The sequence below is a fragment of the Schistocerca serialis genome, chromosome 4 (assembly GCF_023864345.2).
Source record: "Schistocerca serialis cubense isolate TAMUIC-IGC-003099 chromosome 4, iqSchSeri2.2, whole genome shotgun sequence".
NCBI classification, from domain to species: Eukaryota; Metazoa; Arthropoda; class Insecta; order Orthoptera; family Acrididae; genus Schistocerca; species Schistocerca serialis.
This window is the reverse complement of record NC_064641.1, coordinates 544638996-544656515: the sequence shown is the minus strand read 5'-3', so window position 1 is coordinate 544656515 and position 17520 is coordinate 544638996. Positions and strand designations below refer to the sequence as shown.

The 17520-nt window shown below is 43.1% G+C and overlaps 1 protein-coding gene across 1 annotated transcript in view; it reads left to right on the top strand.

The window, feature by feature from the left end:
- LOC126474599 (regulating synaptic membrane exocytosis protein 1-like) overlaps positions 1-10418 on the top strand; it is a 99054-nt gene extending 88636 nt beyond the window's left edge. Inside the window, exons 10-11 of the mRNA XM_050102075.1 lie at positions 2370-2539; positions 10117-10418. Of these exons, the coding sequence (XP_049958032.1) occupies positions 2370-2539; positions 10117-10418 (472 nt within the window). The remainder of the gene's footprint in view (positions 1-2369; positions 2540-10116) is intronic.
- Positions 10419-17520: the final 7102 nt, after the last annotated feature.

Sequence of the window (17520 nt, the reverse complement as noted above, 5' to 3'; positions counted from 1 at the left end):
GTCTAAATATTGCGTATTACCCTTCTTTGTCTTCAACTCTGCTGATGGTGCTGGCCAGAGAAAATTTTAAAAGTTTTTCACATCCGCTTGGAATATCATTCTGGGCACAACACAACTTTCAAATATTTCATAGCTTTTGTTACAGTGTACTAGACTGCAATGTTAGAAAAGAGACAGGAAAAAAACCTGTCTATGGGATTTTAAAAGGTGAAACATAAAAAACATAGTTTCAAAAAAAATATCAAATTACATTTTTGCGGTAACTTGGTTACAACCGCCTGAGCTCTGGGGTTGTAATATATCAGAACGACCGAGAGGTATAGTTTGGGAGAGAGGGATGGCTCACGCCGAAGCGTGCAGAGAGACACGGGCAAGTATATCATTCACTTTATTACATTGAAGATACACGCGGGGTCTTCTGCTGAACTCGGCGATGGCGCTGTACACCGTGCTAATGCCGGAATCTGCAGCGTCGGTGCCCCGTCGCCCAGCGTTGCGGACTTAGCGCTTCTATTCACGCCACAGCTACGAGGCCGCCGCGTGCGTTAGCCGCGCCCGATAGCTCGGAACATAGCTGACTGTTCCTCAAGCGCGACTCGTGGATTCTATGTAGAGCGCCGATGCGAAGCAGCCGACCGCCATAATTGTAGTGAGTCTTACCAGCTCCGGCCGTCCGCCCAGGCAGCTCGTTCAGTTCCTGCAGACAGCTCTGCACCCGGGAGGCCGCGAGTTCGCGCTCCAGCCCAATCCCTGTGGACGACAGCTTGCAGTCCGCCGGACGATGTCACTCAGAGAGCACAGGCTAGCGGCCCTCTCGCTCCTAGCGCCGGCGTAGCTCCAAGGTGTGACGCGCCCCGCCACAGCAATGACACGTCCGTGCAGCGGAGATTGGAGGCAGCTTCAGGGAGCGTTGGCAACCGATATCCATCACCTAAAGGTCGTCGTGGTTGGCCTGCAACTTAAATAATCGTCATTCTCTTCAGTTCTAGACGCATATAGAATGGCGACACGACTGCCGATTTGAGTCCCCGGACTCTTATTTATACGTCTTTACCCTACGCCTCTGACGTAGTGGGACAAGTGGAGTGCTCTTTGATAATTAAAACGTCAGCATTCCTCAGCCAGTTTCAGCCATTACACACAGCGCATAGGTTTTTCACAGCACGTCGGTGCCCTGTGCTAACCTGATTACTTCACATTTGTATACAGAGCCGGCAAGGCCGTGCATTTTAGCCTGCGAGCGGTGTCGTAAACCCGCCTCGCAGCCTCGTTTGCAAAATATGATCACTGCCCGCGCCTGCCATCCAACGTGACAATCACTCCCTTACGTACTGCCGCCCAGCCATAACTGAGCGACACTTGCGAGAATTCCCCAAATCCACGCCTGTACTTATTCGTGGCGCAGCAACATAAAACATCAGAGCTGAAGGGGTCAGTCGTTTGTACAAAAACATTATACTGTGAATAACTGTTGTCACAGTGATACTGTGGTAGGAGTATAGTCAAGTAAAAGTGTCGATCAGTGTGTAACAGTTGTGCTAGGCAGGGCATTAGCGTATAGAGTTGTAACGTGTCCCAGTGCTCCACTTGTATGTACCGCGGTGTCCACCAGTGAAATTTACGAAGTCGTTCAGGGATATTTGCTATTTTTGGACAAGGGTTCCGTAGTCTCTCACTCTATTTCTGTCTCCATTTACCTTTGTACCTGTATTGCACTGAAAATATCTGCACAACAGTGCAAATATCGACGGTCTGCACTTATGATTTTTCTAGAATATAGTTTCTCCATTCATTCACGATAGTTGTTGTTGACAACAGTAATGCCCACTTTACTCTTCTCCCTCAAGCTTGCATCCAGTACCACGATTCTGTCGCCAGTCTGTTTTTCAGGCACAGTGAGTTGCACCTTAATGACGATACACAGCTGTGTGGGTAGGTTTACTGACGTGGAGTTGGCCAGTATGCAAGTCGTGTATGGATTCGCTGAATGCATTAGAAGAATGGTCTATGACGCTATGCTGAGCCTGAGTATTTTGCTCATTTTGTGTTGCTGTGAACGGTATATCACAGTTTTTCCTACTTGTGAGAAGATCTTTTCACGGAAATGGAGATAATCACTGTAAAAAATCCACTCCATCATAATTACGTTATTACTCTGTAATAAACCACTAGAAACCACGGATCCTTTATACCAAATACTTAGAAAATATAACTGAGCAAACTTCGTCATTTTATAGATGGAGTTCGTGTTTGCTCTTTAAAACATACGTATTCTAGATTGGAAATCTTCTTCCAGGAATTTGGACAAACATTATGTTCAACAACTTGAAACGCTCCGCCACTGGAACTTGTGACCCAATTGTTGGCAGCGTGGTGGACCTGCAGCTGGGCCCCGGGCAGATCCAGCCGCGCGGCTACCGCCTCACGTCGGCGCGCTACGGCGAGGTCTACCTGGGCCTGCTGATGACCAAGGGCCAGCTGGAGGTCGAGGTAGTCAGCGCCCGCAACTTCTGCAGCGAGGACCGCGAGAACCCACCAGGTGAGCCACACTGCACCAGGTTCCGTAGCTTCCAGTACCACGGCAATTCACCACACTCTGCAGTTCTACTGTGCAAACTTAAATTTGTTGGCATTTGACAGCGAGCACGCTAGACTAATCCCGCCAGCACTACATCAACGGTAGCCTGACATTTTCGGCTCTCTTTGTGTTGCTACTTTCACTTCAAAAAGCTTTTGTAGGCTATAAAAGTTTAAAGGCAATTTTCGATCACCAGCGCTGTGGGCTGCCTACAGACAGTATCGTGTGAAGGCAACGTCGCGATTTGAAACTTAAAATTCAGATGCCCACTAAATCGCACTGTAGTAGCTGTAAACAGCGTATGTTGACCCGTATTCTACACCACTTACCAGTCGCGTGGATTTCTCTGATATAAAATCTCTAAGTAAAATATGAATTTAATATCCAAAATGCTTAATAACTATGGAACCTTAGGTCATCCTCACCCCTTCCAGGACCATATCATCTATCAAGACTTGTTCCGTGAGGTATTTCGTTACTGTGTGTTAATTTTTGTCTCAAGGTGTCAGAATGCGATACGTGCTAAAGGTACCCTTTCTTCCTCCATCCTCTGTCTAGATTGTAGCCAGTGTCACTTACTTGCTGATATTTGGTTTAACATTGGCTTAACAAGTAGTTATATCCTTACATCATTGTTTGTAGTGTCACTCAAAGGATTACATGTTTTGAGAGCACTTACAATTTTTTTTCTGCTGCATGTTTCAAAACCATTCAGTACAGTCGTATCTCTTACAAAATTTTCTTTTCCTTTCGCATCTTTGCCTGTCTGGCTTTTCTTCCGCGCAGTAGTAATAATTTGCTGTTGATATCACTGCCTGGCTCTGAGCACTATGGGACTTAACATCTGAGGTCATCAGTCCCCTAGAACTTAGAACTACTTAAACGTAACTAACCTAAGGACATCACAGACATCCATGACCGAGGCAGGATTCGAAACTGCGACCGTAGCGGTCGCGCGGTTCCAGACTGAAGCGCCTAGAACCGCTCGGCCACTCCGGCCGGCTGATATCACTGCCTCTTTGATTCCAAATGTTTCAAATGTGCGACTTCTTCGAGTGGCTTATTATACTTTGCCATGTTTGTTGTTTCTGAAAATTTCTCCTAATGTCATTAATTTCAGTTTTTCTACTGAGATTCTTAACTTACAATTATAACGTCTTATGTAGTTAGTGTATAACCCATTTTACTTTCCTTCTATTTCCTCGTCATCAACAAATTAATTCTTTTCTCTTAACTTTGACCTTATTTTAATTTCCTAAATACTTCGCACATAAACCGGTGAGGTGTTGCGCTTATAAGGCACTGGGCATGCATTCAAGAGTACAGCAGCAGTTCGTCACTATTTGGTAATCAAGATTTAGATTTCCTGTGATTTTCCTAAATCGCTTAAGTAGAAAGCCAGAATGTTTCCTTTGCAATTGCTCGACCGATTTACTTGCCCATCTTTTGCTAGTCAGGGCCTGTGCACGTTCTCTTGTGGTGTACGAGCCAATGCGTGATACTCGGGTTCGATGGTTTGAAAATGGCAGCAGCCACGACACCTCGATTCGATACGCTTGGTGGTAGTCTACTGTCCACAAGCAGCTAGCAACTGAAAGCTCTTCACCTAGTTCCAATCCGTTTTCAGGCACCTGAAGGAGCTGTTAGCTATGACGAACAACCTGTCTTTTTTTTATGGATGATCTGAGTTAGTGTTTCATTCTGTCAACGAACAACATTGGTTATGTAACCTCACGGAACTAGAGAAAGTATCTGCGCTATCTGAATAGAAATGTGGGAAACACAAGTGTGGAATCAATTTATTGGACTCACCAAAACGAAACAATAATACAACCTCCCAAAAGAACGACAGACTCGATCCCATCTGCGGATCGTCACCAATATAAAATAACAAATAATAATAGAAAAGACCCGACTCTTCACGGGGAGAGATCACGATCAAACAATTCTACAATGTCAAGATGTTCGTCGACAATACTAAGTCCATCTGTAAGAGATCAGCCAGCTAGAGGAGGCGTCTGGCTGTCGCTGCCGGGGTGGCAGCTCGGTATACTTGCAAGTGGTGCTCGAACTGCCCTTTGCCGGCAGTGCGTCGCCTTATAAAGCCCGTTTGCCGGATGTACCTGCCGGAAGTATTTGCGACCACGTGCCTGGCGTAGCAAAGTAATTCCTGGGTTAGCTGCGACCTCTGGTGAAGCTGTTCTGCAGGCTCCGCGGAAGGGTAGCGGTCCCTGTGGCAGCCGTTGGTAGAGACCTGATGTTGTGATGTGTTGTGTTGTGGCCGCCGGTAAATATTTGTGTTGACAACACAGACGACTTAGGTTTTTCTGGTGAATTAACGCCCTGTGATACATGCATCTCGTGCTGGTTGGACGTGTAGTGGGATGCCGATGCAGTAGGCGCTACGATGTTTGAAGTGGGTGGCCACACCATACTATAAGCCACTATAATTGCAGCACCAAAAAAAAAAATAGCAAGTAACGAGTTACTAAACCTACTATATGTATTTACTATAGTAGGAAGAATAAGTGATTAAAGTTTTAGGTGATCTGGGGCTATGCATGTGCCACATTTAGCACATGGAGCTGCCACATCTGGCAGCAACAATGACTATAATCGGGCTGACGTCTAGTCAGCTGAGCTTGAATAACAGATACATGTACGTAGTTCCATCAGTTCCAAATCTGTACCAGAGTTCATCAATTACTGCAATGGGTAGGGATTGGTGAGAGCCGGCCGCAGTGGTCTCGCGGTTCTAGGCGCTCAGTCCGGAGCCGCGTGACTGCTACAGTCGCAGGTTCGAATCCTGCCTCGGGCATGGATGTGTGTGATGTCCTTAGGTTAGTTAGGTTTAAGTAGTTCTAAGTTCTAGGGGACTGATGACCACAGATGTTAAGTTCCATAGTGCTCAGAGCCATTTTTTTTTTTTTTTTTTTTTTTTTTTGATTGGTGAGACGTGAATCTCTCGGCTACTCACGATCAGAGGAAACCTGTGGTACTGCGTGATCTTGCTGAAAGATAAGGTCACAGAGATCTTGAAGATAGTGCTCAACCACCAGCCTTAACACGTAAGGAGTGTAACATGTGTTATCCAAATTGCTGACCATGCAAATCGGAACTAACTGTGTTGTGCACCCGATAGGACCTGTACCATCATGTAAGATTCTAGGCCCTTATGACTATGATGAATGCAGTCTGGTAACATTCGTTCTCCTCGGAGGATTCGCACAAGATACGGTCATCGTGGTGTTTTACGTAGAACCGGGACTCATCTGAAAAGTTGACGAAGTGTCTCTTCTGTGTCCAGGAATGTCGTTGGACGCCTCTCTCAGCTGCTGCACCATGGAAAGCAGCATCAATTTACTGTCGTCATGCTGACAGTATGTAGTGTCCCATTCTTTGTCGCAATGTCTATGTAGATACTTGTCAGCTGCATCTGATTACTTGAATATTAAAGGAATCCACTCTAAAAAATCTTTTGCCGAAGCCATATGCTTAGAAAATAACAACTCTCAAAACTTTCAAAGTTCTGTGGTGGGTCGACTTCCGCTTTATAATAGGGACTTTTCGGAGCGGCGAGCTACCTATTGCGAAATTACAGTATTCATCACTGTCTACCAGCCCTTAATGGTAAATCGCCTGAAGTTCCATGACTGTTAAGTGAAATTTTTAGTCTTAGTTTCCCACTTGAGTTCCCGAACTGTCTCCATAATACTCCTGTATTGAGCAAACCCACCAGTAACAAATCTAGCAGCCTACCTCTGAATTGTCGACCATTTGCCTTCCATACTACCGTCCTTACCTGCTGGCTCCATTTCACATCGATCTGAGACGTTTCGCCTAGGTATTTAATCGACATGAGTGTGTTCTGTAATCTAACATTATATGATTGTTTTCTCCTACTCACCTGCTTTAATTTACATTTTTCTACATTTACAGCTAGCTGCCATTCATCACCCCAACTAGAAATGTTGTCTAAGTCATCTTGCATTCTTCTACAGTCACCCAACGACGACGCCTCCCGAACACCACAGTGTCATCCGCAAACAGCCGCAGACTGCTACTTACCCTGTCCGTCATAACGTTTATATAAAAATTGAGTAAGACTGGTCCCATCACATTTCCCTGAGGCACACCTGACGGTACCCTTGCCTCTGATGAACATTCGCCGTCAAGGACAACGTACTGGATTCTGTTATTTAAGGGGGAAACAACATTAGGAGGCTGTTTGATACGTATTTTTAGGGATTTTTTTGGTGGGAAGAATTAACTAGAATTTAATCAAATTTTGACATCATTTCATTCATATTTCAAACAGCTTTTGTGAATTTTTTGAATAATTTCAGCGAACAATAACAAAGTTACGCTGTGTGTCCATTGCATGTTGTGAGTATAGTTCTCCAATTGTGTACAGTGTAGCCATTCTGATTTTCATTTGAAATCAGAAAGGTTTTGATTTTAAATTAATAACTTATTTTCCAAGAATATGAACCTCAATGCAGGTGGAAATACTGAAAATTAAAAAATTTACAGTCGTTGGAACAATTTACTTCGAATTCACGATTTTTTCCTCTAATTATGCGAAGAAAAATACCCTTAGAATCATATCCTCTCAGAAGTTGGTTCATATAATTCGTTATTTTATAAAGAATCATAGTATCAATTTTCATGATTATCTGTTCTATACTTTTTAGGATAGGCTGCACGCAAATGTGATAAAAGTCATTTGGAGATAAACGCGTTTGAAAAATAAATTCTCGGAAACTAGAAATTCAACGACGTTAACAATAATGTAAAATGCTTACCCACTAATCGGCGATACCAGCACCATATATTAATCCTTCTTTTTCCTCATAGGGTTCGTTTTGCGCTTGCAGCAGTGCATTCCGAGCTTCCCGACCTTCCTTAGATTCCAATGAGCTACGTCGATTCTTCCGGAGTGCACAGGATACAGTAGCATGGAGAGCTGCATCAAACCAGTCTCAGGACTGAAGACCACAACAACAACAACAACATCGATTCTACCGGATCACGTGCTGGTTATCCATTTGTTTGGCATAATTGAAGCTTTGCGTGTTACTGCCTCGTTCATGCCCATCAGAAGGGACGAATTTCCTTCATTGAATAAGACCGCTGCTAAATACGACGCCAATTCAACGACTTTTAGTCCGGAGTGCAAGCGTTTAGGGGTTAGTCGCCAAATAGTGGGATTAAAACTTTCATTCGCATTTTGTGTGTGGGCACCTAAACATGTCTCCAGTAATTCACCCCTTGATAAATCTTCATGTATTGGAAGAACTTCCTTCTGTACGTCGGTGTGCAATGGAGTAAGGTGCTGTTCATGTTCCATTGCAAGGGCTGTTCGTTTCTGCCACTCGCACCAGCTGTCTCCTCCCTCTGCGCAGTAATCGTGTCGAAGATTTTCATTCCGTGGAAATCATATGATAGTATGTCGCCATAACTGCGCTCGAGCCTGTACCCTATGTGCACTCGGGTTTATGTTCATAAAATCTAAACGAATGCGAATTTCGCTTTGAAATTTTGAAAGCATATTCTTGGTTAGTTAAGCTAACGATTTATGCAGTAAAAAAAATCGGATTTTTTGAACGTCATAATGTGATTCTCCCCCTTAAGAAGTGTTGCAGCCACTCACGTATCTGTGAACCTGTTCTGTATGCTCGTACCTAATCGTAGGCCCGACCGGCTAGCCGCGCGGTCTAAAGCCGTTACCACACGGACCGTGGTGCCGAACGTTAACGTTGAGCGTGCCTAGTTCAACGTGCTGCTGAACGATCAGGAATGATGCGACTTGTGCATATGGTACCTGGACCCCAACGTGGTATACGCGATCGCAACGCACTCCAGCGACAGTTCAGGGATGTTTCTAGTTCGTTAATCACACTGTTTACTCAACGGGTGAGCGTAAAATTCCCACATTAGCTCTATTAAAATGCACATTTCCTCCATCGTCCACGAAAAGGAAATTACCATGTCCAATCAATAAGGAAACAGGCATATAAAAGTTCCATTACAAACAGTGCGTTAGAAATTTGGAATACTTCTCCGCATAAGATAAACATTATTTAGCATTCCCACATTTTAGTAAAACACCAAGGTCAGTCTTACTTGATCACTGTTCCTACCTAGTAGCAGAATCTTTGCAACATGTGAATTACGAAGCGTAAAAGAAGAAGGAGCAAAATATCTCTATACAAGTAGCGTAAGCTGTCCTTTAGATTAAGTCAGTCGAACAAAGTCACCCCTCAAAAAAAGGTGAACTTGTATTTACATAACATCAAATATTATAGTCTATACTTATATTAAACTAACAATAAAGTATCAGAACCTAATAAAAACGCGAATGTTAGGGAAAAAAAAACATTTGGTTGTGTTAGGACGCGAACCACCGCCCCTACAAAACCACCCAATGATAGACAGTGCCACTATTCATTACACTAAACCAACATCACACTTTTTTCATCTAATCATAGTGTCTTACCTCTCACTAAAAATCTTAATCGTAGATATTTTATTAACTGAAATTTAATTATAACACATTGTACCAAGAACAATGCGTTTTGGGTGGATCTTCAGTGTGTCGCTGCCTTCAAATAGCCTACTCTCATTCTAAGTAAGTTATAATGATTCTCTTGCCACGAATATGATGTTTCTCATTATTTTATTGGAACGAATCACATAGTTAACAACGGGTTTTGCAGTGATTCTCAATTTGCTGGTGCTCGGAACGGCATATGAACAAATAGGCTTGAAATGAGTGCCAATATGGTGCCTCACAACTCTGTACTGAAGGGAGACGGCGTGCCTGTGACGTAGATGGCGTTGTGCCATGTCATTGGTCAACGCTCAGGCGCACGGTCAGAATATCTGACATGCCAGATATTGCTCTGCGCGTTCGGAAGGACTCCCGAGCGTGCTACTCCATGCTGTGACGTCAGAAACTCAGCTCGCTCAACGCTCGGGTGCACGGTGCTTGTGCCGACGGCTTAACGCGCTGCTTCTCGAGTGGGAAGGCGTGCCGGTCCCCGGCACGAATCCGCCCAGCGGATGCGTGTCGAGGTCCGGTGTGCCGGCCAGCCTCTAGATGGTTTTTAAGGTGGTTTTCCATCTGCCTCGGCGAATGCGGGCTGGTTCCCCTTATTCCGCCTCAGTTACACTACGTCGGCGTTTGCCGCACAAACACTGTCTCCACGTACGCATACACCATAGTTACTCTACCACGCAAACATTTGGGGTTATACTCGTCTGGTATGAGACGTTGCCGGGGGTTCCACAGGGGGCCGAACCGCACAGTTACCCTGGGTTCGGTGTGGGGGGCGTGGGGTGAGTGGACTGCTGTGACCTGTTGCGGGGTTGTGAACCACTGAGGGCTACGGCGGGCCGAAGCCTTCTAGATCCCCGGTTCAATACACGCAATACACCTAATCGTTGCTGCATGCCGTCTTTGGGGTTTTGTAGTCTTGATGACTAGCAGAGCAAATGAAAACTAGAAAGTAAGTGTGTGTGTTGTGCTTCCGCAGACACCTACGTGAAGACGTACCTGCGGGACGGCGAGCGGTGGCTGCAGAAGCGCAAGACGCGCGTGGTGCGGCACAGCCTCGAGCCGCAGTTCCGGCAGACGCTGCGTTACAGCGCGTGCGACGTGCTGGGCCGCGCGCTGCTCGTCATGCTGTGGGAGCGCCAGCCCGGCTTCGAGCACAACGTGGGCCGCGGCGGCGCCGAGGTGGCGCTCGACAAGCTCACGCTGACGCAGCCCACGCACGCCTGGTACCCGCTCTTCCCGCTGCACTCGCTCGGCTCTGACTCCAACGACTCCCCATGACCGCACTACCTGCAGTCCGCCCGCCCGCGCCGGCTCCCACCACACTGCTCACCGATCCAGACGCTCGCTCACCGACTTCGACAGCTGTCGACTCTCGGCGCGATCGCGAACGCTGCCCGTGCCGACGTCTGCGCCCTAGAGCTGCTACTTCGTTCCGGTAACAACTCGGTCCTCACTCCGCGTGCTGTGGTACATCCCTGCCAAAGATCGTCTGAAGCAAAAGTAGAGCATCAGCTGGTTCCGTTTGCAAGTCTGACCCTCGTGGCAGTTGGTGAAACTAGCACTGCATCGCAGGCCGACTCGCAGGGCTACACATTCTGGGGCAAGCGAAGCTGGGCGTCACCTTTTACTGAGACCAGTAGCGCATTTGACCAGCTGACACCAGGAAATGTGTACATCAAGAAGGCCGCCTTTACAGCATTTAATCCTTTCTGCGTCGCGGTGGGGGAAGGTCTAAGTCGGTTAGGTTGGGCTCGTTAGTAGGTCGCCACAGAGTAAGCCATACTTGCTATCGATGATCACTGATGGTAAACAAACTTCTCTATTCCTTCGTCTGGCAAATGAGCCTGAATTACCAATTTTTTCCAAAAATGTAATGATAAGGTTATTTTCCCTACCCTCCCACCATCTAACTGACGAACTTACTATCACATCACCGCTTCTTTACGACTCAGGTTTATATCCAGTATATAATCGACAATTGGGGATACAGCAAGTGCAATAGTTTTGACAGCTGGTAATAATCCCCTTAAATATACCGCATTGCTACTACTGTAAGTTTAATAAGCAGACTAGACCCAGATTGTGCAAAAATCCCTCTGGCCCACTGGTTTATGTAGATCACAGACAAAGAAAGGGATTGCGTCCATCTTTGGAATGTCGCACACCGATGCAAACTGGGTCTTTTCTTCTGCTTCACAGCATTACTTTTCGACATCCCAGACGTAAGTAAAAAGATCGTCAGGGAACACGCGTAGTATTTGCATTTTAAAGGGTTCCTGATGTGAATCTCGAATTGTCAGAAGTTCTGTTGGCCTCAGTCCAATATGAGAGAAATAGACCACTTTCACGTTATCCAGTGTAATGCTTCCTAATGCATCGAAAAATTATATGGCGAAAGAAAAACATTGCTACATTACATCGCTAAGAACAACATCGCAGTTCTTCAGGAGGGTTTATGGTTTATTGAACGTGTTATGTAACATAAATTCAGAAACGACAAAACCATATGGAGAATTGAAGCTATGTATATCATTCTAGTGCATCTCGTAATGTGTCCATATAATACATCATGTTCTTAAATGACGTAAAACGGTAGTTTCGCAACTTATCATCATCTCATACTTATAAAGCCCCATTCGCACTCAGGCCTCCGCATTGTCATCTGAGCATTAATTGTATCAGTACGGTTTATTTCTGGGATTAAGCGTAATGAGTGAAACTCGTTATCGTTGTGATGTACCATGTGTTCATCGACCGTCGATGCATTTCTACGGCACAATTTTGCTGACAGTTACCCCGCACAGTTGGTTGAAACTTACAAATACTGAACCCGAAGTTTCCGATTATTCCAGTTCTGTTACTGACGGCATGTGATGTTTCTTGCAATCATCTGTGGTACCTTATTTTCGCAAAACAAAACCGTGTCTTACGGCTGACATGATACTTTCTAACTGAATTGTTTTGCTTTGTAATTTTAATACCAAACCGTATTCCCTACTAGCTAACAATCTCAAAAACAGTTGCATACAACCGATGATCTACCATGATTCGCAATATCCTTAGACGAAAATTTAACCTTAGGTTTATGTAACGCATAATTAATTTCAATACTGTCCAGCTTTTGCATACAATGGTCTCCAGTAACCTACCAGTCTTATTGTGCACAAAACCAAGAATTTTGAGTTTTTTCTATATTTTATGGTCCGACAACAGTAGACCACAACAGCCTTCTCATTACAAATATTTTTTTAGCCACTAGTCTTCTATTTAGTTTGATGCGATACGTCACGAATTCCTCTCATGTACCAACCTCTTCATGTCAGAGTTGTACTTGCACCCTTCATCCAGTTATTTGTTCGGTGTATTCCAATTTCTGTCTTTCCCTACGGTTTTTACCCCCTGCTAGTCCCTCTAGTACCAACGTGTTAGTCTCTACCATATTATTTTTTAATATCCATTTTTCTCCACGGTGTTTTCCATCTATTCATTTCAGTGCCAATTCTGCGGAGAACCTCCTCCTTTCTCATCTTATCAGTCTACCTAATTTTAAACATTCTTGCACAGCACCACTGCTCAAACGCTTCGACTCTCTTCTACCCAGTTTTGCCGCTGTCTGTAATTCACTACCACACAGTGCTGTGCTCCAAACGTACATTCTCTGAAATGTCTTTCTCACACTAACGCTTATGTTTTATAATAGTAGACTTCTCCTGGCCAAGAAAGCCCTTTTTCTTATGTCCTCCTTGCCTCTACCATCACGTTTAGTTTCCAAGGTTGCAGAGCTCCTTCACTCTATCTGATTCGTGGCCACTAATTCTGATGTTAAGTTTATCGCTATTCTCATTTCTGCTCCTTTTCATTTCTTTCGTCTCTCTTCGATTTACTCGTAATCCATATTGTGTAATTAGACTACTCATTCCATTCAGCACATCCTGTAATTCTTCATCACTTTCATTGAGGATAGCGATGTCATAAGTGAATCTTATCATTCATACTCTTTCACTCTGAATTTTAATCCTACTCCCGAACCTCTGTTTTATTTCTGTCATTGCTTTCTGTTCCCTCTTGGTCCTTATACATATTGTGTATTATCCGTCTTTCTCTGTAGCACACATCTATTTTTCTCAGAGTTTCGAACATTTTCCATAATTTTACATTGTCGAACGCTTTTTTCTAGGTTAACAAATCCTATGAACGTGTGCCGAGTTTTCTTAAGTGTTACTTTCATTATCAAGAGCAGCGTCAAAACTGCCAGCAGCTTGGATGCATAAGCTGTTAAGCTGACTATGCGATAATTCTGGCACTTATGTATTGCTGTCTTCAGAGTCATGGATGATATTTTCGTCGAAATCTTATGGTATGACTCCAGTCTCATAGATTCTTTACACTAGTTTGAACAGTCTTTTGGTTGCCGCTCCCCTCCAATGGTAGTAGAAATTTTGAAGGGTTGTTGTCTATCCCTTCGCCTTATTTGATCTCGAGTCCTCCAAAGGTCTGTTAAACTCTGACTCTCGACTTCCATTTCTTCTTCCGTCATTTCATCAGACAGATTCTTCCTTTCGCAGAATACTCTTTCTATCTGTCCACTTGTGTACGTTTAATATTGGAACTCTCATTGCACTCTTAATGTTGTCGACCTAGCTTTTAATTTCGCCGGAAGTTGTCTTGGCTTTTCTATATACTGCACCTGTCCTTAGGACAACCATTTCTTTTTAGATTTTCTGACAGATTTCCTGCAGCCATTTCGCATTGGTTTCCCGGCACTTTCTATTTATTTCAGTTGCAAGTGCCTTACACTGCTGTATCGCTGTCATTCCTCGAAAATTTTTGTACTTTCTTGTTTCGTCGATCAGGTGAACTGTTTCTTCTGTTACCCAAGGTCTATTCGTGGCTATTTTCCTTGTACCTATATCTGCTCATCTTTTGTACTTGCTTGTTTTCTCAGAGATTTCCAATTCTCTTCAACTGAACACCCAACTGTTGAACTCATTATCACAATATCTACAACCTTCGAGAACATCAAACACGCCTCATCATTCCTCAGTATTTCAGTATCCCATTTCTTTCCAAATTACCTCTCGCAGAGGATGATCTTGAACTTCAAATGTTCTAAATTCTGATCTGAGCCTATGTTTGCTCCGGGGTGTGAAAAAAAATGCGCTATCTAATTTCGGAATCTCCGTCTCACTATGACGTAATGCATCTGAAATGCTCTCGTGTCTCTGGCCTTTTCCATGTATACCACTTCCTCTTGTGATTCTTGAACAATGTATTCGCTATTACTAGCTGAAATTTACTGCAGAACCCAGTTACCCTTTCTCCTGTGTCATTCCTACTACCATGTCCACATTCTCCTCTAATTGTTTCTTCTATTCCTTCATACTATCGCGCTCCAATCCCCCAAGATCATTCGATTATTACCTCCCTTTAAATACTAAAGTATGTTTAAAATCTAGTATGCGCAAAAGAGCGGTCAGTAAACAACTTATCGTCTCTTTCGCGGTAAACGTCTTCCGCGGTAAACATTAGAACAAGTGTATTCTTTAAGTCATTAGCCGCTTGAAGACGACAACAGCAAATTTGCTGGTATTTTGGGATATCCGGCAAAAAATTTGCCAAAATTTAACGAATCAAAATATAGTATACATACTGTTGACACAGAAAAAATGTTATGTAAATAGCTTACTTTTAATTTCGAACGAAATTCAGTACTAGACAACGAAGGCGAATGACGAAATAACCTCTGCACTCACAAGCAGACACACTAGGTAACATATTGTTCAACGAGTGATATTTGATGATACATGCGACAACGCAGAAAATCGCTTTTGTGCAAAAGTTTCTCTCCTTACCTAATTATTGCTTTTTAAAGTAATAATGGAGGACGGTTTTCATCGTAGTGGTCAGCAGCTGAGGTACGTTGCAACAGATCCAAAAAAAAAATCCACGACTTTCATTTTTTTCGCTCCCCCGTACACTCTTTTGAAAAATGTTTTAAGCAGAGTCTGTGACTGTAAATTTATCAAAGTTATTTTCGACTAGTAATTCATATGGAGGGTTTTGTTCCTGACATAAAAGCGCAGCACAAGAATTGCATAATATGCGTGCTAAAATGAGATTGCATTTGTTCCTTGCCCTCTGTTTGTAACGTTAGTGAGTAACAATGGATTTAATCCCTAATATGTACTTGCACTGAGTGCTCATGATCCCATTTCATATCCAAACCCTCCACTCATTGCATGATGTGGCAGATGTTGTTTCTGTGCAGCATTCGCTGCTACACAAAGAGTTCCAAAACAGCCTGTATCACTGCCCTAGTCTTACTGGATTGACGTTGACGTAGCGAGGCGTATAGAGGCCCAGATAATAAAAAGCTTTTCCATAGTCTCTTCAAAATGCACAAGACCAAAAGCCAGTGTGATCGTATGAATACTACAAAATGCTTCTTTTAGACGATGTTTTGACGCTGAGTGAAGTCAGATTACGAGTCAAGTTAAAAAGAAAGATATCCTTTTGCAATGAAAGTTAACATACATCTGTTGTGTAATGGTTGAACCTATGCTTATGTGTGCTTACTAGTGTTAAAGCTAAAGTAGAAGCTTCATGTTTTGTGAAGTGTGAACGGTAATAACACTACCGCTACTGTAGAGCAATCGTGAGTGGAAGAGTTCTTTGTATTTTTTATTCTTTAATGTGCACTGGCACATTATTATACTGCACTACCAGGAAACTAAATACTTTTACTATCCTCAGAAAGTCTAGATAAAATATATATGTATGTACATCAATAGATGTAGGCTAATTACAGCACGATAACGTGCTGGAGTCACTGTAGTTTAACACCAAATTGTTTAGTGTTATTTATGCCTGACGAAGATTCAGGTAGCCCTTAACCTACTACTGTCTTGCTAGTTGCGTGTAATGAATCATATTGAAGTAGTTACTAATATTTACAACAAAAACCTGAATAACTTGTTTTTTCTTAGAAACTAGCAAGAAAATTTTAGTCTTAAAAGTAAATAATTAAATAAATCAGAGAAAGAGCTGCTGGAGGAATTACATAATTCTACCGCATGAACTAAGAGAAACTGCATTTTCATTTAAATCATCAAATAAAATTTGTTTAATTTTCTGCAAACTGTCAGCCATAATACTTTCAATTAAACTGGCAATTTCATTTACCGCTTAAGCGAAAAAACGTTACATTACAAACTGACTTATGTTTTGTAACTTAAAAAAGGGATTTCTCACAAACACCAAGTATTATGACTGCTTTCAAATAAAATGTGATTTGAAGAGGTGCTATGTTAAAATGGGTTCATGTGTTGTTAGATGTACAAATAGAAAAATGTATATAAATATTTTAACGAAAATAATATGTTCCTTAGATTTTATTATGTAGTTGAGAGAAGAAACCATCTGTAACAACACCACTAACATTAATACGTGAAGTCTGCGAACTAAGAACACCAAATATGAAACAATGAACGTCTGTGACCTACATAAGCAAATAACTAAGATTTTTTCCAAGGCTAAATGCGTTTAGTGTGAACCAACTCTGGCTAAAGTGCGTGCACATTTAATTCCGTTCACAACTGAGATTTATATTTACAACAGTCACATGGAATGCTACACCCACGCTAAGACAAGTTGCTAAGGTTACTGATACAAGGATGTCTTTTATAAAAATCAAATTAAACATAACATTTCAACAACCCGGTTACGTCATTATCCTCGTCTATTTTGGTTAAACGTCATTGTGCCATACATTTAAAATAATACATTATTTTATGCACAAGATTTCGTGGGGATGTGTTTCAGCTTCTAGTTTCTACTGATTTGCAGAAGTAATTTTAAAGAACATTGTTACTCAGTCTAGCTCAGTGATCAACTTGTGAAATTAGCCTTCAGAAACCAAACAGTAAGTTTTGAGTGCAGATAACATTCAAATGCTAACTGCCACGTATTTCCTCCACGTAATTGGTTTTGTTTTAGCAGGGAAACCAAAGTAGTTTACTTGTTGGACACAGACCTTCCTTTCACCGCCGCAGTACTTGCACAGACCCATTGGCTATCTTCCAACTGATCTTACTCTAAATGCTCTTTTCTGAGCGGTTCCAGGCGGCGTCCGATCGGAAGCGCCGCATCCCGGGCCAGGCTGCCGCACTGACGACGCAGATATTGACGGAGCGCATAGCGCCGTTGGTCACGTTCCCCGTCTCTACCCGAAACACTGTCTTTCTGGCCTAATGACTTCGTCCGCGCGATCACAATCAGACAGACCGGCTGAAGAATGTGATATAGGTCCCTTCTCGTATCCAAGAAACAATTTTTCTATTTTCATGGCTAGTTTTCTAAACTCTTATTTTCTTTCTAGCTT